Raw genomic sequence first — 19,449 nt, 5'->3', positions numbered from 1 at the left:
ATATTTCTCTCTTTCCCTCTCCCTTCTCTGAAATCAAGTACAAATAAATTTTTTTAAAAGGAGGAAAAAAAAAAAAGGATTCCCTAACCCCACTCACTAAGATTCTGCTTCACTATGTCTGAGACTTTCTAAAAACAAGTTTACCAGGTATTCTTCCATGGGAGCAGGGCCTGACATTCCTCCAGCCAAGAGATCAGATGGCAGGCAGGAGTGTCAGTGAGGGGTCCAGAGGAAACAAGAATCATAACCACATTGAGTCCTGAAGAGTTCTCTGGCCTAGCGTCTTCTAGTCCCAAGATGCTTCCAAATTCCCCAGCACCCAAGATTTATGCTTCAGGAAAATTTCAGAAGTTCTGTGACCGAGAACAGTCTTGGCTCCATGGAACCCTCAGAGGAAATAATGCTTCTGGCAACAGTGAGGGAGAAAACAGCCTTTTCTCCTAGTCTACCAGTATGTTACCCCAGGATTAAGATACTAAGGGCACCAGGGGAATGAAATTGTTGGAGAGGAGCTAAGCAACACAGAAGACACAAGACAATCATGATTGACTGTAGGAATCGCCTACACTCCAGAATGCTTTATTAAGACCTTATTTTATTGCTTATGCAGTCTGACATTGAGCTATACATGTTCCCCTGTGCTGGTCCCAGGTCACTCTGTGCAGAGCTTCTGTGGCTGTTGGGAGGTGGGACCCTGCTAGGCAGGGGCAGGACCTAGAACAGTAACTCCTAGGAGCTGTAGAGGGGGCATTGGGCTTCAAGAGGGTCTTTGGGTGAGTAGAGAGATCAGGAGTATAAGCCAGAGCCCAGGGGAAACAGTTCCTGAGATGAGCCGAGCCCCAGCCCCTCTGGGGTTTCCAGAACAAAGGCTGGGTGTGGAGAGCAGCTCTGTGGAGGGAGCAGGGTGTACTGTCTCCAGGCGATCCTGGAGCTGCAGGAGCTCAGAATGGCCAAGGTGATGGGTGTGGAATCTGTGGCAACTGGGCTTTCCTGTAGGACGGCGGCGGGGAAGGGGGCAGCTGCATTCATGCAGGATAAGATAGGGAACCTGCTCCATCAGAGACGGGGCCATTTCTCAGGTGTAGGTATGATGCTTCCTTAGTTCCCTAGTCTGGAAGCACTTGGGGGCGGGGGGGACGGGAGGGTGATGTTTAAGAGTTTCCAGTTTCCTAACCAAACCCACTCTACAAGTCTCTCAGGGGTACACCTTCATCCACCCATCTGGCTGCTCTCACTTCCCCAGCTTTTCTCACAAGGCACTTGTAACAGGGCTGCTGAGGGAAAGGGAGCTGGGAGGTGGCTCTGATGGTAACGCCCAACCTCCAGGGTCAGGAGTCAAGGTGGGCAGGGGCTAGTGGCTGCCATAGTACAGGTGCACTGCCAGGCCAATGAGCAGAGCGGCCAGGAAGAAGGCGGCTGGGAGCTGCAGCCGCAGCAGAGCCGCTGAGAGCACGGCGTTGACCACCAGCGAGCAGGACACCACAAAGAGGCGTGTGATGCTGCTGCCGTGCTTCATGACAGCCGACATGAGCAGTCCATTCAGTGCCTGGCTGAGCACCACGAGCGCTGCCCACCCTGAGAAGCCCTCCAGGAGGCCTGGGCCGGGGCCGCCGCCTGCATACAGACCTAGATTCAGGAGCACACCGAACGTGTAAAGGAAGAGGTTCTGCAGTGCCAGGGGCAGCCGCTGTCGCTTCATGAGCAGCTCTGTGTACACGGAGGACAAGCCTGAGATGAGGCAGTACAGGATGAGGAGCAGCAGTCCTAGTGGAGTGATATGCAGGGGCATGGGGCCAGGCATGGGGCCAGCCTTAGCTGCTGGAGGGGGCCCAGGGAGGGTGCTCCCAGGGTCCTGGAGGCCACCAGCTGCATAGCAGGCCCCCGCTGCCATCAGCAGCAGCAGTGCTAAGCCCTGGCGTGCAGAGAGGCGGCGCCGGAGGCAGAGGCAGTAGAACAGGGCCGTGCTTCCAATCTTGAGATTGCTCAGCACCTGGTAGGTGCTGGGGTCCATGTATCGTTGAAGATAGATCACCAGGTTATTGTTAGCGCCGTAGAGCAAGGCTGGTAGTGCAAAGGGGGCAGCCTGGCGCCAGGGCGGGGCCCCCCGGGGCCATGCTTGCCGGCCTACCAGGAGGGAGAAGGCGCACAACAGCAGCTTGGTCAGCTCCGTCAGCAGCACAGCTGAGGAGGGTCGGAAGGGCACGCGGCCATCCACATGGCACAGTGCCAACAATGGTGCATGGGCACCGTACATAGCAGTGGACAGGAGTAGCATCAAAGTCCAGCGGGCCTGCCTGGGACGGCCCAGGCCTGGCACTCCCCCGTCCTCTACACTCATGCCCACATCAGACCCTGGGTGGCCTGTGTAGAACAAGGGGCAGTGAGGATGTGACACATTTGAGGAGAATCAAGATATGGAGTCGGCTCCCAGGAGGCAGGAGCTGTGGTACGTCAGCTGCAAACTCCACACTTAGGGTGGGAAAGGTCTGGTGGCCTTAGAAGCCACAGTCTTGGGATCAGTCCCATTGGGCCAGGGAGGGAAGGAGGTATGGAGGATACTGGCTGATGAGCCACTACCCACCCTCTGCAGGAAGGGAAACAAGGATGAAGGAGGCAGGAAACTTGGAGACAGTAATTGGGTGACAGCCAGGGAAGCCAGATATGGTGTCTGTGGTCGATAGGCCTCCCCCTGCAGGCCCCAGCTTCTCATCCTGCCTCCCCCACAGGATCCAGAGCTAGTCGGGCCCTTTCCGCAGCGACCGCAGATAGTCCCTTATTGTCTTCTCCACATTGGGCACAGCATATGCCTGAGCTGCATAAATGCCAGTGCAGGTGCCCACAGCAAAGCCCAATACCGCTGATGCCCTCAGTTTGGCCACCACATAGCCAGCCAGGAAGCCTTTGAGGAATGGGGAGGACAAGAGCGAGCCATCCTGTGGAAAAAGATTCAGGAAGAAACTCAGTAGGTTCTCCCCTTCTCTAACCAGGAGCTACTTGATCTGGGCTGAGAGCATCCCATCACCTGCTCCTTCTTACTCTGGAAAGTTGTAGTACGCTCTACAAAGATTTTCTCAAGGTTCTGGAGGCAGAAAAAATAACCTAGGAGTTCTGATCACATAATCTCAGAACCCTGGGGCTAGGAGGCTCCACACACAGAACCCTACTGCCATGAGGCCACAGAGGAACCTGACCCTGCTTGCTTCTCATTTCCTAGCATGCTCACCCACTACTGTGGCCAAACTGAACGGCTTTCACCTCCATGCTCATCATGCTACTTCCCACCACCACAACACTGCATATGTTGTTCCATCTGCCTGGAATGTTCCCTCCTCCCCCTTCACCTAGTTAACCCCTATTTAAGATCCCAGATCAAGTGCCATTTTCTCAGGGAAAATTTCCTTGAAGTCACAGAGAACAGGCCCTCAATAAGCATTTGCTGAATAAATCTCTACCGCCCATTCAAAAGCATAATGGGCAATGAAGCCTACAGGGGGTGGCGTCAGATGCAGTGTTACCTGGCCCACACCACCTCTGACTTCGTCTTCCACACGCTGCTGAAGGCGCTCTAGCTGGTTCTTGAGAAAGGCCAGGTCCTTAAGCTTGGGCAAAGAGTCCTACGGAAAGGGAGAGACTGGCTCCAGCAGACTGACCTAGCCCCACCCCCTGCTCCAGTCTACCAGAGGCCGGGGAGGAGGTGGGATGGGTTGAGCCTGAGAAATCTCTTCACATAAATACCTTCCTGAGATGACACTGGTAAAGGAAAAAGGGGCATTGAAAAGGATGGAATTCACACTGGGGCCAGGGAGGGGGTGACAGATGGATGTGCATCAGTAACTTACGGGAACTTCATAGAGGAAGCAGTGTGTAGGGAAAGCGGGAAGGGCAGCTAATTAGATCAATCAGGAAAATACTAATGACTTGACTATAAGCTGCGTGGAAGTGGAGACCAGTCTGTCTTGTCTACTGAGTCCCAAGTCCTAATGCAGGGACTAGCAAGTACTCAGTAAATGTGTGAGTGGTGCTGCGTTTCAGATCAAAGGTAAACTATGGCCCAAGGCAGCTCCCTGGACAATTTGGAGGTAAATCTGGTTTCTGCCTGGGCTTCCCCCGCTTTCTTCCCCAAGGCCACCCCAAACTGAATGTGTGCCTCTGCATGCTCGCGGGAGGTGGCAAGGGCGGGGCACGGCTGTCTGGAGGAGTATGGGTCAATGAACTGAGAGATTCTGACGCATGAAGTATGAACTTCAGTGTGTGCCAGCGTGTTTGAATGAGGGTGTGTCAGTATGAATCGGAAACAAGGTGTCTCTGGGAGGGCACATTCCCAGGGCTAGGGAATGGAGCAGAGTCAGGAGAGTGTCAGAGCGGACGGGTTTGAATGTGAGAAACTAGGTACTGAGATGGACCCGGAGGGGCACCCTGGCTCCTCAGCGGCTTGCCCCCTGGAGTGCTCCGCCCATCTACTCCACACTTCTGCCGCGGGCGTGAGCACAAGTCCACCCCCAGGGAAAGCAAGGGGCATCTCACCCATGCGTTGTCTTTCCCCAGGACTAAAAAGGTGTGGATACCACGCCGACTGCAGACCACCCCGTGGTCACTCACCTTGTCATCCGCCATCTTCCCCCGTGGAGCTTGTTGCGCAGGCGCAGCCCCGCCTCCCCTCCCTCATACCAAGTGCCCATCATTACTGAGGGCGGAGGCACTTCCGGGAGATTTTTTTTGAAAGGTTGGAGGCGCTTTCTTAAAAAATTCTTTAAAAAAAAATGTATATAGGAATATATTTTTATTTATTTCAGCGAGGAAGAGAGAGATAGAAACATTAATGATGAGAGAGAATCATTGACTGGCTGCCTCCTACAGACCCCACACTAGGGATGGAGCCTGCAACCCGGGCTTGTGCTCCGACCTGGAATCCGAGGGTAACCTCCTGGTTCATAGGTCCACGCTCAGCCCTGAGCCGGGCCAGCTGGGCCGGAGGCGCTTTCTTGGCAACCGGTCTTCTGCCCACAGGTACTCCCACGTGACTCCTCCTCTCGGGTCTCAGCTGCGCGTGCGCGCGCACGACCTGGGCGTGCTGCTGTCACCGGTGCGCGTGAGGGCCTCGCGCACTTTCGCCTGGTGGGTCACCCGCCGCTTGCTGAGCTCACAGTTGCGTGGTGGTGTCGGCTGGTGCGCTGGCCTCGGCGCTCCTCCCCCGGCCCCCACACCGAAACGCGCACCCACTTGGGGATCCAGACGCCTGTTTCCGTGCGCCACCTCTCGGCGAGCGGCGCCGCTCCTCCCGTCATATTTCAACCCCGGGACGGCCCCTGCTCCGCCCCGTATTTGTGTGGCGTCCGCTGGCCCGGTGACTCCGGCGCAGAGAGGCTGGGCTTGTCGGCGCAGCAGCTCCAGAGGTCGAGCTGGGCTGAGAGTGCAGGCCGGCAGAGGCCGGCGGGGCCGCGGTCGGGGCTATGCTGGGCAAGGACTACATGCTGGCCATAATTCTGGTCAACTGCGATGGTGTGCACGGAGGGGTCCGATGGGAGGGAGGACCGGGAATTGAGAGGGGAAGAGGGAAGGTGAAGGGCTACCCCAAGGCTCAAACTCAGGGAGGAGGGTAGGTCCTGGGGTGAGAACCAGGGTACAAATGAACCCTGATCTTTGCACTGTAATAATTTCCAAGATTGGGAGCCTGGACCGTCTGCCTGGACCTCCAGGCTAAGGGTTGACAAGGTGTTGTTCTGCATCCACAAATATGCCCTCCTTCTCCAATCCTGTGTTCCCCCTCCTCGTTCCGTGTTCCTGTAGATGACTTGTGGGGGGACCAGAGTCTGGAGGGAGAGCCGGGCCTGCCCCCTGGCTGGAGAAAGATCCACGATGCTGCAGGTACTTACTATTGGCACGTACCAAGCGGTAGTACCCAGTGGCAGCGCCCAACCTGGGAGCCAGGAGATGCAGAGGAGCCAGGCACGGTAGGTGGAGTTGAGGAGGGGGCCTGAGCCCACGTGTGGACCTAACCTGCTGCTACACTGACTTGGCCCCCTCTCTGCAGAGGCCGGAAGGGATTTGGGGACTTCGGCCCCCCAAGGGGAGATCCTTCTCCAGCCTGGAGAGCTCACTGGACCGGAGGTAACAGGGATAGGCCAGGCCGGGCCAGGGGGTTCCATGGCACTCAGAGATGCAGCTGGATCCACAGTCTGCTTTCCAGCCCAGGTTCTGAACTCTGACTCATGCTTTGACTCAGTATTTTGAGTTTTGGTCTAGTTCCAAGCTCTGTCTTTTGCCACATGTCCTTTTCCGTATGCCGTGTCCTGACTTACCGTGTTCTGGATCTTGGGCACTGTCCTGTGTTCTAGGGTCTCTTGTCCCCATTTGGAGCTCTGGTTCACATTTTGAACCCTGCTCTATGTTTACAACTTTTATTCTATGGCCTGTGCCCTGATTTTTTCCTCAGATTCTAAGTCATACTCTTGTTGTTACATTTGTTTAATATGTCCTGGGGCCCCCCTGCTCTGGTTTTATATTTGGGACTTTATATTCTGGGTCTTATCCCACACGTTTTGCCTATTAAGTAGTCTGTGCCTCACCAGTGTCCCTTCTGTAGGAAGTGTGGTCCCTTACCAGCTCTGCTCTGTTCCAGTAACTCTCTGTCCTGGTATGGTGAGGAATCCTACATCCAGAGCATGGAACCAGGGGCTAAGGTAGTGACTTGGGCCTGAGGGCCAGCCCATGGCATTGGGGAAGGCCCCAAGGGAAAGGTCAGGCGGGGGGATTGGGCTGAGCAGAGATGATCAAGGGAGGGGGTATCAGAGGGTTTGTATGGGTGTAGCCTGTGGCATCTACCCTGCTCCACCTCTACTCACTTGGGGCCCTTCTGTCCTTCCTCCTCACCTGTCAGTGCTTTGCAGTCCGCTCTCTGGGCTGGGTAGAGGTACCCGAAGAGGACCTGGTACCAGGGAAGAGCAGTATTGCGGTCAGTAACTGCATCCAGCAGCTGGCCCAGACCCGCAGCCGGAGCCAGCCCCCAGCTGGTGCCTGGGGCGAGGTGAGCTAGCCAGCCCTTCAAGGATTCAGCTCAGGGCCCAGTAGAGGTGGTTGTCTCTGAATTGTCTGTTCCCCTGGCAACCACCTTCGTCTGAGCCCTGTGCCGCCCTCTGTCCTTGGCAGGGCCAGAACATGCTAATGATCCTGAAGAGGGATGCCATGAGCCTGGTGAATCCCCTGGACCACAGTCTGGTCCACTGCCAGCCTCTGGTGCACATCCGTGTATGGGGCGTGGGCAGCTCCAAGGGCCGGTGAGGACCCCGACATCCCCTCAAGTGAAAGTTGCTCCTTGCGCCGACTGCAGGCTGTGCTCCCCACTGATGCTGATCCCTTGTACTTAAACCCTTGGACACAGATCCTCTGACATGGATCCAAGCTCTGCCTTCCCTGCCTGGTGCAGCCCTGGTTGGGGAGGGTGGGCCCAGCTCAGCGGGGACAGATGGGGGAGAGCCTGAGAGGCTGAGCTGGTTCTCTCCTGTGCTCCCACATGCTTCCGGAACAGTGATAGGTGAGTGACAGCCAGGTGCCTTGAGCCCCAGCCCTGACTTCCCTGTCCATCCTTTCCATATCCCTTGCCTGACTTTCTAGCCTCTGCAGACTGCCCCTACCCAGTCTCTACCCCAGCCCCATCTCTGACCTGCCAGGGACTTCGCTTTTGTGGCGGGCGACAAAGACAGCTGTATGCTCAAGTGCCATGTGTTTCGCTGTGATGTCCCTGCCAAGGCCATTGCCAGTGCCCTACATGGGCTCTGTGCTCAGGTAAGGGCCAGGAGTGGGGTAGGGAATGTGGGATGGAAGCTGCCAGGGGGGTTGGGACTCCCTTACCTCAAGTCCCTTCTCCCGGTGCCTCAAGCCAGCTGCATTTTGTTTCAGATCTTGTCAGAGCGAGTTGGGGTCAGTGGTGATTCCCCTTGTTGTTCCCTAGACACCATCTCCCCTGAAGATCTGCCGAGGCAAGGTATGGGGCGGGAGGTCCTGTGTTGCAGCCACAGACTATTTTAGTGAAAGATGGGAGGGGGTCCTGGTTACTTAGTGCTTCCTTGGAGATATGGGACTTCTGGTTCCAGGAATCCAAGCCCTGGATTGGAGGCACATCCATGGTCTTTTCTTCTATCTCTGCTTGCTCCAGCTCTCTCAGAAGGGTGGGGAGAGGGGTTGTTGAGAGAGCATGCAGGCTAACAGGCTGTGTATATTTCAGCGGAGCTGCTGGATGCGGTGAGCCAAGCTGCTCAGAAGTACCAGGCACTGTATATGGGGACCCTGCCAGTCACCAAAGCCATGGGTGAGGACTGAGTGGGCTGGAGGGAGTGGTGGGCTGCTAAGGCAAGGGGAAGGTGGGTGCGGCGGGATCTACCAGTTTCCCAGCGTGCTTCCATGCCCTGTATGGCCTGGATGTACCACCTTTCCCAACTCAGGACTCTAAGCCCAGCCCCAGGTGTTCTCTTCTCATCTCTCTGAATTCCAAGACAGGGAGAGGGGCCTAGACACTCCCTGCAGATTCCTCCTTCTTACGTCTGGGAGACACCATAGTGGGTATGTCCCCCCAGGAATGGATGTGCTGAACGAGGCCATTGGTATCCTCACCACCCGAGGGGACCGGGATGCCTGGGTCCCCTCCATGCTCAGTGTGTCTGACTCTTTCATGACTGCACATCCCATTCAGGTACCAGAAGGTGACGTTGGGCTGGGCGGGGTGGGCAGGGATGCTGGGTATCATGGCTTGCTCTAGGAAAGAGCTCAGTGGGTCCACCTGTGCCGAGCCCTCTAGTGACGAGGCCTGGTGTGGGCAGGCAGAGGCTGATGCGGAGGAGGAGCCGCTCTGGCAGTGCCCTGTGCGCCTGGTGACCTTTATTGGTGTCGGCCGCGACCCGCACACCTTTGGCCTCATTGCTGACCTGGGCCGTCAGAGCTTCCAGTGCGCAGCCTTCTGGTGCCAGCCCCATGCAGGGGGACTCTCCGAAGCTGTGCAGGCTGCTTGCATGGTGAGTTAGGGGTGGGATGGTGGGTGGGGTGGCCCTGCAGCTGCTTTGTACTGGTGACTGGGGCTCAAGATTGGCAGCCTTTCCAGAATCACAAACCGTTGATACCAGGGTTGACCATGATTCTTAGTATTTTATTTGGCCTTCATGCTCTTCTGAATAAGTTTTAATGAGTTGCCAGGACATTTCACACAATAATTGCTATTCCTGTTTTTCTTAAACTGTCAGAATCATGCATACATTTCAGCATTGTGCTGGAATTGTGTAGGGGCTATGCCCTATCAGTTGGCATTGCCTTTTTTTTCCTTTTAGGTTATTTCCTCGTATCTGTGGGCATTTAAATATGGAATGTTCTCACTCTTCAGTTTACTCACTCACTCAACAAATATATGAATGCCTGCAGGGACCATACCTGACCCTGGGAATTCAGTGTTATAGAGGGCACGGCCTTAGGTTAAAGCAGAGACAGACCAGAAAGAAGTTGTACACTACAGGATAATGGAGGAGAAGGTCTGTTCAGGGGTTCAAGAAGTCTACCTGTAAGAGGTGATAGGAAGTGGAGAGCTGAAGGTCCAAGGAAGAAGTTAGCTACGTGAGGAGGAGTAGGACAGAAGGTGTGCCAGGTACAGGGAACTCCAGCTGTGAAGGTGAGAGATGTTAGTTAGTGTATCTGAGAGACTAGTGTCTCTGGAGTGCTAGTGGGATGGAGTGACAGATGGGGGCAGAAAAAATGGCAGAAACCAGGTCATGTTAGAACTTATAGGTCAGGGGGGATGAGTTCATTTTGCCCGGAGGCATTCTGAGCCATTAAAAAGTTTTGAGCAGGACAGTGAAATCAGGTTTGTAGATTAGGAAGACTGCTTCAGCTATAGTGTAGGTAAAAGATTTGGAAGACACAAGAAGTAGGAAGACCATTGAGGACCCTGCTGAATTCAAATGAGAGAAGATTGGGGCAGTTGCATGGGGAATGGAGTTTGAGTGGAAGACCTCCTTGACTAGGGAATCCACTCTGCTAGGGGCTAGTCCGAGAGAGAGAGAGAGAGAGAGAGAGAGGCTAGTCCGAGAGAGAGAGAGAGAGAGAGAGAGAGAGAGAGAGAGAGAGAGCGCATAGTGGTAAGGTGACAACAGAGTGGTAAGGTGTGGTTAAGAGCACAGGTCTGCAGTCAGACAGACTAGGTTTGAATCTCAATTCTACCATTTTTTGGCTAGGTGACCTCTGGAAGTCATGCATTCTTTCTAAATCTCGATTTCCTCATTTGTAAAGTGAGGATAATAACACCTGATAAACAATTGGATTGTTACATTATACAAAGCATTTAGCACAGTGTCCAGCCCCCCTTAAATGCTCAGTAAATGTCAAGTGTTATGTTTTTGTTCTTGAGCTACCTGGGAATGCTGTAGATGTGGTGGACTACGAGCCTCATATCAAACTGAAACCTTGGCCAGTCCCCTGCCCTGCAGAAGCGCTCAGGGAGTCCGAGGCAGAAAGGAGCTGGATCCTCACATACCCATTCTCCCTAGGTTCAGTACCAGAAGTGTCTTGTGGCTTCTGCATCTCGAGGCAAGGCCTGGGGTGCCCAGGCCCGTGCCCGCCTGCGACTCAAGCGGACCAGCTCTGTGGACTCCCCAGGAGGTCCCCTGCCTCTCCCCCTACTCAAAGGTGGGGTTGGAGGTGCAGGGGCTGCCCCTCGAAAGCGGGGCATCTTCTCTTTTCTGGATGCCTTTCGACTGAAACCCTCTCTGCTCCATATGTCCTAAATGGATCTGGGAGGACCGGGGTAACGAGGCTCTGGGTCCATGCCCAACTCTGTACCCCTTCATTCCCCAGGGACATGTAGCCTCTCACCCTTTGGAACCTTCTCTGCCTGTCCCTCCAACCTTGTGCACCCTGTGTATTTATTGCCCAATTTATTAATTGTTTATATGGATAACTGAGAGGCCCTGCACCACATCCTAGGACCCTGGCTCTCCTTTCCCTGGGTCCCTGTGTTCCTTGCCAGCTTTGGACAGTTGGCTCTACCTCAGCAACACTTTATAGCAAAATAAGTACAAATAAAAATCCCTCAGTGACCTCACTGAGTGTGAGTATACTGGGCCTGGGACAGGGTTGGGGGTTAACCTGTGTGAAGTGGGTGTTTGTGTCTGTGCTTGGTGTTGGTGGCTGCCTATAGTCACATGAGGGCATGGGTGTGATGGAGATCTGACTTCATTCAATAAATATATTTGCTAATGTCTTCTCTATCCCAGGCACTAAACTAAGCATTGGGGATAAAATAGGGTTTCCACTTTCTGAGACTAACAAGGAGGAAGAAGAACAAAATAGAAGATAGTATATAGTACAACTAGGAAATCTCAGAGGGTTGTGGGAGCTCAGACGAGACACAACCTGGCCTGAAGCAGGATATACTAGGCTTCCTGATGAGTTGATATCTGAGTACTGAAGGAATTTTGTACTAGTAATCAAACCTAGAATATATGTGTAGAGGCAGTGGTCAGTGGTGAGGTTCTAGAGCAAGCATGTCAAACTCAAAGGCTAACATGGGCCAAATAAGTTTTAAGATTATGTGGGCTGCAAAAAAACAAAAGCTACAATTTTCATAGAAACATAGGTTTATTTCGATAGAGACATGCTGAATACAAAGGGCTGAAATAAATGAGTAATTATTAACATAAAATAAGAATATTTTTAACAAATTAATATTTTTCTTGAACATTAACTTACCAGACACTGAATAGCTGCACAAATTAATAAGCGTAATGCAAATAAACCTATTTTTCTTGTTCTCTGAAAGCAAAATATTTCCTGTTGCGCACACCAAACAAGTGAGTCAGTACAAGACTAATGACGCGGCAATCGGCTGCTAAAATATTTGCTGCTAGTGTTAGTGGAGAGATGGTGCGCCGGCGTGTAAGGCGTGTAAGGGAAATGAATGCAACACAATTATAGTAATCAGTCATTAGCGAACGTTATAGTTCATTATTAATAACTAGAGGCCTGGTGCACGTGCACCGGTGGGGTCCCTTGGCCTGGCCTGTGGGAACTGGACGAAACCGGCTCTCTGACATCCCCCAAGGGGGTCCTGGATTGCGAGAGGGCAGTTCTCAGGTGAGGCATCCTGGAATCGGTCTCCCTCTCTGGAGGACAGTCGCTTAGGCTTTTGTATATATAGATTAGGTATAACAGGATATTGTAAAAATTAAGTTATGACATTTTTATTAAAACATTTCTTACATGCCATTATAGTGGCTGGGCCGCCGCGAGTTTGACATGCTTGAGTCTACCTGGCTGGGTCCCAGGGGAGCATGTGGGCGGGCTTCTGGCCGTTTAAACTTGCTCCTGAGAGCGCCCGTGAGCCGAGACTGAGGGTAGGCGGGCTCCGATGGCGCCGCCTCCTGGGAGACAACCGCATTAGGTGCCCTGAGATCAAGGGCACCCTTAAAGAGCGGGTACCGGTCCCGCCCGGCCGTCCTACGGGAGGTCTCCCGCAGCCGGACGGGGGGCGTGGCTCGGACGTGCGCCCGCCCCGGAAGTGACGCCCTGCCACGCTGGCGGTGCGGAAGTGGAGATGGCGGAGCTTTACGTTAAGCCGGGTGAGTGGGGCAGCGGGCTGGGGGCGCCGAGTCCCCCATTGCCCGGGCCGGGGGCGGTGACGGCGTGGGGTGCGGGCCCTCCGGCTCCGCAGGGCTCGCTTTACACTCGCCCTCCCCCTGCAGGCAACAAGGAGCGCGGCTGGAACGACCCGCCGCAGTTCTCCTATGGGCTGCAGACCCAGGCCGGCGGACCCAAGCGCACCCCGCTAACCAAGAGGGTCGCCGCTCCCCAGGATGGAGCCCCCAGAGGTGCGTGGGGGCCCAGGGCGCAGAGCCGGCCGAGAATGGGCGGTGCCGGGGATAAGCTTGTCCCGCGGTGAGGAGAGGTTGGAGCCCCAGGAGGGCCTCGGGGCAGGCCCTTTTCTGAGCCCCTTCTCTACTGCCCAGGTCAATAAATGGTACGTTGGTTTCAAATACTCTCTTTATGCGTTCATCCAAGGTGATCTCATCAGACCTATGGTGTTGATGTAGTTTTTACGCTCACATTATTTTCAAATTTTATTTCCTACCCTGATCTCTTCCCAGAACTCCATAGTGATATATCCATTTGTCTGTTCTACATCTTCACCTGACTATATAATAAGCATCTCAGACTTGACTTGTTATTCATTATCATCTACTGAGCACCAACTGTGAGCCAGGCATTGAAGAAGACAAAAAGGTTTCTGCTTTCATGGAGTCCACACCATAGCTTTGGAGATACACAAATGAATAGTGGCAAGGGCTCTGCAGAGAAATAAAAGTGATGTGAGAGTGACCAGGTAACTAAGGTGTCTGAGGGGCTGACACTTCAGCTGAAATCTGAATGATGACTAAGAGCTATCTACCCAAAGATCAGGTGCCAGAGCATTCCAGGCATTGGAAACAGCTAGTCACGCAGGGGTGGGCAAACTTTTTGACTCGAGGGTCACAATGGGTTCTTAAACTGGACCGGAGGGCCGGAACAAAAGCATGGATGGAGTGTTTGTGTGAACTAATATAAATTCAAAGTAAACATCATTACATAAAAGGGTATGGCCTTTTTTTTTTTTTTAGTTTTATTCATTTCAAACAGGCCGGATCCGGCCCGCGGGCCGTAGTTTGCCCACGGCTGAGCTAGTGCAAAGGCCTGGAGAACACATTTGGCAAACTCGGAGACTGGCTAGAGCACAGTGGGTAGGGATAGAGAAAAGCAGGCAGAGGCCAGGTCATACATAGTTGGCTTTGTAAGCCAGGATAAGGAGTTTGTATTTTAATCTATGTAAAGTTGGAAGCCATTGAAAAGTGTAAAATAGAAGAGGGCTGCCTTTTCCCCTGAGCAGTTCCCATGCCAATAGGTGGGGGTGTGGCCCTGAGGAAGAGGCTCAGATTCAGCTGTTTCAGCACCCCTCTGTTTCCACACTAACACTGGAGAGGAATGAGGTAAGCTAGGATTTCTTAACCTTGGCACTATTGACATTTGGGGCCATATAATTCTTTGTGGTGAGGGACTGCCCTTTTGCAGCATCCCTGGCCTCTACCCACTAAATGCCAGCAGCACCCATCTAGTTGGGACAGCTAATGGCATCTTCAGACATTTATTTACCCTGGAGGCAAAATCTTCCCAGACTGAGAAGCACCGACTAATTTACATTTTAAAAAATATCACTGTATCTGTTGTGTGGAAGATTTTAGGGAAGGAGTGGAAAACTTAGAGACTATTATGGTAACATAGGCAAGATTTAATGATGGGCAAGGATGGGAGTACTAGAGGTGGTCGGAACTAGATGGATATGGGATGTGTTGGAGAAAGTCAGTAGGAGTGAGTAGGTGAGGGAAAGAAGAATCAATGTAACTGAATTTTTGTTTGAGGAGTTGGCTGGTATTGTTCACTGACTAGAGAATAGTGGTTTGGGGGGCGTGGGAAGGGAAAGCAAGTTTTCTGTCTTGGCCATGTTCAGTTTGGGCTGCTGTTTTGGGGGAGAGGTATAGGCCAGAATTACAGAAATGAGTCACCATGCTATGGATCAGATTTGATGTCATGGATTTGACTAAGTTACCTAGGGAAAGTGTGTGGATAGAGGCCTAAAGAGGATCTAAGAGCCCTAAGGCTCTGTAGCATTTCAAGATTGAGTAGAGAAGGAATTAGCAAAGGAGATTGAGAAACAGCCTAAGAAGAAAAGTAAAAATTTATTCTGGGAGAGAGTAAAATCTTTTTTGTGTGATTTTAATTATTTTAGAGAGGAAGGGAGAGGGATATACACAGAAAAACATCAATTTGTTGTCTCCTGCATACCCCCTACAGGGATCAAGCCCACAACCTGGGCAAGTGCCCTCTTGGTTCATTGCTGGATGCTCAACCACTGAGCCAGGCCAGAGAGTAAAATCTTAACTGTGATGAATGCTGCTGAGAGATCAAGTAAGAGAAAAGGGACCGCTAGTTTTGATGTACATAGTGATGATTGATGACCCTAAGAGCAGTATGTGGAGTGATGAGAGCAGAGACCCTGCTGGGATGGGATGAGGAGAGAATGTGAAAAGAGCGAGAAATAACTATAGCTCACTCATTCAAGAAATTCTGCTTGGCCCTAGCCGGTTTGGCTCAGTGGATAGCGCATCAGCCTGTGGACTAAAGGGTCCCAGGTTTGATTCCAGCCAAGGGCACATGCCTGGGTTGTGGGCTCGATCCCCCACAGCGGGGAGCATGCAGGAGGTGGCCAGTCGGTGATTCTCTCTCATCATTGATGTTTCTATCACTTTCCCTTCCTCTCTGAAATCAATAAAAACATTTTTTTTTTTTTTAAATTCTGCTTGAAGCAGAGATGAGAAAGGGCGTGGGTACCTGAAGATGGAATTTGAGGTAAGGGAGGGTTTTTAAGGTAGTATACTTTGGTGTGTTTGTGTGCAGATGGGATGGTTCAGTTGAGAGGGAGAACTAATGGTGCAGGAGAAAGGGGATAATTGCAGAAGGCAAGAGAGGTTGGGTGCAGAGTTCAGCTAGAGAGATGGCCTCTGATAGGAGCAGAGACCTTTCATCTTTTGAAAGAGGAAGAAAGTGGCCACTAATGTGGTTGAGTTAGAACTGGCAGTGAGAATATAAGAGTTCCTGCTGAATGACTACTTTCTCAGTGAAATATGAGGCAGCATCATAAGTAGAGAGACAGCAGGGAAAGGTAAAGAAGGGGGCAGGCCGAAAGCGGTTTGGCTCAGTGGATAGAGCGTCGGCCTGCGGATTGAAGGGTCCCGGGTTCGATTCCGGTCAAGGGCATGTACCTTGGTTGCGGGCACATCCCCAGTAGGAGATGGGCAGGAGGCAGCTGATCGATGTTTCTAACTCTCTATCCCTCTCCCTTCCTCTCTGTAAAAAAATCAATAAAATATATTAAAAAAAAAAACAAAAAGAAGGGGGCAGGGTAGAAAGTTTAGAGGAGGTAAGATGTGAAAATAGTTGTTCCAAAGAGTGGAAAAATGAGCAAAGTATAGGATTTCCAAGCAGCATTGGATACCTTTTGAAATCTGTAGCCATGGATTTATTTATTTAAAAAATTTTTAAAAAAATATTTTTGTTTCAGAAAGTGAGAGGGAGAGATAGAAACATTGATAAGAGAGAATCATTGATTGGCTTCCTTCTGAACGCCCCCCACTTGGGATCGAGCCAGCAACTCAGGCATATGCCCTTGACTGGAATTGAACTCGGGACCCTTCAGTCCACAGGCCAACGCTTTATCCATTGGACAACCAGCTAGGGCTGTAGTCATGGATTTAAAGTGGTAACTCCTCAGCATGGTTTTATTTTTCCTCCCAACAAGTGTAGGCAAGTTGTGTTTACCAGGAAAATGGGACAGTTAAGTAAGAGTGTTTATAAGGCAGTGATTTTAATGTCTGGTTAAATCTGAGTAGCTGAGCTGGAAGGGTAGAAGGGGTGATCAGATTTTGGAGATGGTTCAGTGCTGTTGGGAACACAGCAGAGGGGAATGAGGCCGAGGTAGGGTGGAAAAAATGATCACTGAAGGTGAGGAGGTCAAGAAACCGAGGCCAAATTATTCAGTCCCCACCTCAGAGATTTCTCCTGACCCCCTCCCTCCTCCCCATGGGACCTCCACCCCCTTCATGTGGATGTTGATGCCTAAGACTAAATTCTTGGTCTTTCTCCTCTAGTCTTTTTCTGTAGTGGTTCCACCATCCCATTACTCAAGTCAGAAACCAGGTCATCTTTGACTCCTCTCCCTCACCCCCAATCCACCAAGTCCTGTTGTGTCTCCCTCCTAAGTAAATCTGACCACTCCATTTATCCTCATCTCTAGTCTTTCACACGAGTCCATGCCAGCTTCTTCTCTTTCCAGGACCACTACTCCATTAACCTCCCAATAGGTGTCCCCGCCTCCATTCTTAACCTATTCTCATCAATTTTTCAGAGCATACAGAATTAACATCTTGACTTTTCCTGCCTCTTGGGCACTGCCCTTACCTCTATCTAGTACTTGTTTCCTTTAACTTTTCATGGCTGCATCTATCTCATCCATTAGTTCTTAACTTGGTGAGTGCTTTTTGCTACACACTAATCTAGCAGTTGTATCTATATTCTTTTCGTAAAATATATTTTTATTTATTTCAGAAAGGGAGAGGGAGAGATAGAAACATCAGTGATAATAGAGAATCATTAATCAGCTGCCTCTTGCACACCCCCTACTGGGGATTGAGCCCTCAAACCTGGGGACCGTTCAGTCACAGGCTGATGCTCTATGCACTAACCGGCTAGGGCCTGTATCTATAGTCTTAATCATCACTGAAACTTTGTAAAGTAAGTGCTATTATGGTAATATCCCCATTTTATAGAAGAGGAACCCAAGCTCAGAGGTTAAAAGTAACTTGCCAAATGTCACATTGTGGGTGGGCTGGAATAAAATTAGGTGCCCTTCTAGGTAGGTCCCTGTATTCCTCTTATTCACTTGATCCATTTTTTTTGTAGCATGCAACATAATTTGGTGATTTTTCTTATCCCCCCTACCCTCCGCTTCCTCTAGAATTTAAACTCTCTGATATCAGGAACCTAATATGCCTGGTTTACTACTCTCGCTGGTGCCTCACACATTGTCTGGCACATAGTAGGGACTTCATAAATATATATTTTTCAGTGAATGAGTTGTCTCAAGAGAGTTGAGCTTCTTACAAACTATTTCAGCAGCTATGCCTGTGTTTGTTTGATCCTGCTTTACCTTTTCAGTCCCTACCTCAGAGACTTCTCCTGGGCCCTCCCCAATGGGGCCTCCACCTCCTTCAAGTACAGCTTCTAGGCCCCCAGCTGTGGGGAGTTGTCCTGCCTCCACTGTGGATCCCATAGATTTTCCAGTCATTGAGTGTGAGACTCTGTTGGAAGATGTGCTGAGACCTTTGGAACAGGCATTGGATGATTGTCGTGGCCACACAAAGGTAAACCCTGGCACTCTGGTGGGATGATGGGGAGGGTTCCTATTGACAGCCAGATGCAGGTATGGCTCCCAAAGGGCAGTGGCTCTTATGGATCCTATGGGCAGTGGCTCTTAACCCTTTCAAGTTATGGACTCCTTTGGAATCTAAGGCCTTCCCAGAAAAATAAACACAGGGTTTCAGGAGGGTTCAAGGCACTTCTCGAGACCAGTCAGAAGAGGCTTGTGGGTATGAAAGTTGAATTTAACTCCCATTAGTGATCAACAGCCTGATTATGATACCTCTAGGCCATTCAGAGCAGGCCTTGCTAATTTTGTGTTCAGGGAGGGAGGGAAACCCTCTTTTTCTGTCTATAGTGTTTAAGTTCTCTGGAGACAAGGGATTTGAGGAATCTTAAAGGAAAGTAGCATCGTAATTTTCACCTGTTTGGTTCTTAGTTTCCTTATTTGTAAAGTAGCACTATAAAATGAGTTTTTGAGCGTCTAAGAAAGCTTAAAATTCTCACCTTACATGCATTTACCTTGAAAATAGATCTATAAGTGTCATCAAATTCTTAGTGGGCCTCTAATCTTTGGGTAAAGAACCAGAACGCTAAGATGAAGCGTAAAGTTCCTGGGCCAGAGAAAGCAGGTGCTTCCTATGTGGTGCTAGGTTTCCTTTGCCCCTGCTGTGGCAGCACTGACTTGCAGGGCTTTCTGTCTCTCAGAAGCAGGTATGTGATGACATCAGCCGACGCCTGGCTCTGCTGCAAGAACAGTGGGCTGGAGGGAAGCTGTCAACGCCTGTAAAGAAGAGGATGGCTCTGCTGGTGCAAGGTATCGGTTCCTTATCCTGCCGTAGTTGGCTAAGCTGGAATAGGTAGTGAGATTTTGAGGGGAGGAGTGGGATCTGTCTATTGCCCCAGACTGCTTGCTCAGCCTCTTTCTCTCTCCTCAGAGCTTTCAAGCCACCAGTGGGATGCAGCAGATGACATCCACCGCTCGCTCATGGTTGACCATGTGACTGAAGTCAGTCAGTGGATGGTGGGAGTTAAAAGATTAATTGCAGAAAAGAGGAGTCTGTCTTCAGAGGAGGAGGCTAATGAAGAGAAAGCTGCAGCCACATCTGAGAACCAGACCGTACCAGAACAGGATCCATAATCCTATGGGTTCCCCAGACTCACCTCACACCATCTCCTATGCCTTGGCATGGGAGGCCTTGTCTCACTTGGCTCCCTCTTAGCACTTGGGAGACTGTCTGCCCTGTTGGGTTCCTTGGCCTGACCCACCTCTGGGGGAAGAGGTCCCATCTAGACCACAGGGTGGTCACTTGTCTTCTCTAACATATGTTTCAATAAAAACATCTCAATGTGGCCCCTGGTTAGGAGATAGACCCTTCTTATGCCAAACTGGTCACTTCTGGCTCGCTCTGCACCCTGCAAACTTCTGTTCTTCCTCCATTCATCATGAATGGCCTTACTAGGCGTGACCAG

At 51.3% G+C, this 19,449-nt stretch overlaps 4 protein-coding genes across 6 annotated transcripts; 2 read left to right on the top strand and 2 right to left on the bottom strand.

Annotated features, from left to right (window-relative positions):
- Window positions 1–545: 545 nt before the first annotated feature.
- On the bottom strand, window positions 546–2,345 carry LOC132235745 (probable UDP-sugar transporter protein SLC35A4). Its single transcript, XM_059698632.1, has one exon. It carries the CDS (start codon window positions 2,336–2,338, stop codon window positions 1,352–1,354), a length of 987 nt encoding a protein of 328 aa, XP_059554615.1. The 5' UTR covers window positions 2,339–2,345; the 3' UTR covers window positions 546–1,351.
- Window positions 2,346–2,735: 390 nt separating this feature from the next.
- On the bottom strand, window positions 2,736–4,728 carry SLC35A4 (solute carrier family 35 member A4). The gene is made up of 3 exons (XM_059698637.1): window positions 4,600–4,728; window positions 3,516–3,614; window positions 2,736–2,933 (listed from the first exon to the last, which is right to left on the bottom strand). The coding sequence occupies exons 1-3, from the start codon at window positions 4,612–4,614 to the stop codon at window positions 2,736–2,738; spliced, it is 312 nt and encodes a 103-aa protein (XP_059554620.1). The 5' UTR covers window positions 4,615–4,728.
- Window positions 4,729–5,059: 331 nt separating this feature from the next.
- APBB3 (amyloid beta precursor protein binding family B member 3) lies at window positions 5,060–11,077 on the top strand. Of its 3 annotated transcripts, XM_059698623.1 has the most exons (13): window positions 5,060–5,499; window positions 5,788–5,951; window positions 6,032–6,108; window positions 6,620–6,680; window positions 6,878–7,024; window positions 7,147–7,274; window positions 7,526–7,531; window positions 7,668–7,782; window positions 7,897–7,981; window positions 8,222–8,305; window positions 8,571–8,686; window positions 8,814–9,005; window positions 10,524–11,077. In XM_059698623.1, the coding sequence occupies exons 1-13, from the start codon at window positions 5,451–5,453 to the stop codon at window positions 10,758–10,760; spliced, it is 1,461 nt and encodes a 486-aa protein (XP_059554606.1). In that variant the 5' UTR covers window positions 5,060–5,450; the 3' UTR covers window positions 10,761–11,077. The 3 variants fall into 3 exon arrangements, with proteins under 3 accessions (XP_059554606.1, XP_059554605.1, XP_059554604.1); XM_059698622.1 differs by lacking the exon at window positions 7,526–7,531 and having other exon boundaries at window positions 5,289–5,499; XM_059698621.1 differs by lacking the exon at window positions 7,526–7,531 and having other exon boundaries at window positions 5,289–5,499; window positions 6,584–6,680.
- Window positions 11,078–12,461: 1,384 nt separating this feature from the next.
- On the top strand, window positions 12,462–19,329 carry SRA1 (steroid receptor RNA activator 1). Its single transcript, XM_059698633.1, has 5 exons — window positions 12,462–12,593; window positions 12,717–12,842; window positions 17,776–17,981; window positions 18,685–18,793; window positions 18,915–19,329. Exons 1-5 carry the CDS (start codon window positions 12,569–12,571, stop codon window positions 19,115–19,117), a joined length of 669 nt encoding a protein of 222 aa, XP_059554616.1. The 5' UTR covers window positions 12,462–12,568; the 3' UTR covers window positions 19,118–19,329.
- The last annotated feature ends 120 nt before the right edge of the window (window positions 19,330–19,449 follow it).

Source organism: Myotis daubentonii, chromosome 5 (assembly GCF_963259705.1).
Source record: "Myotis daubentonii chromosome 5, mMyoDau2.1, whole genome shotgun sequence".
Classification (NCBI taxonomy): domain Eukaryota; kingdom Metazoa; phylum Chordata; class Mammalia; order Chiroptera; family Vespertilionidae; genus Myotis; species Myotis daubentonii.
The sequence above is the reverse complement of the archived record's forward strand: the minus strand, read 5'-3'. Positions and strand labels throughout refer to the sequence as shown.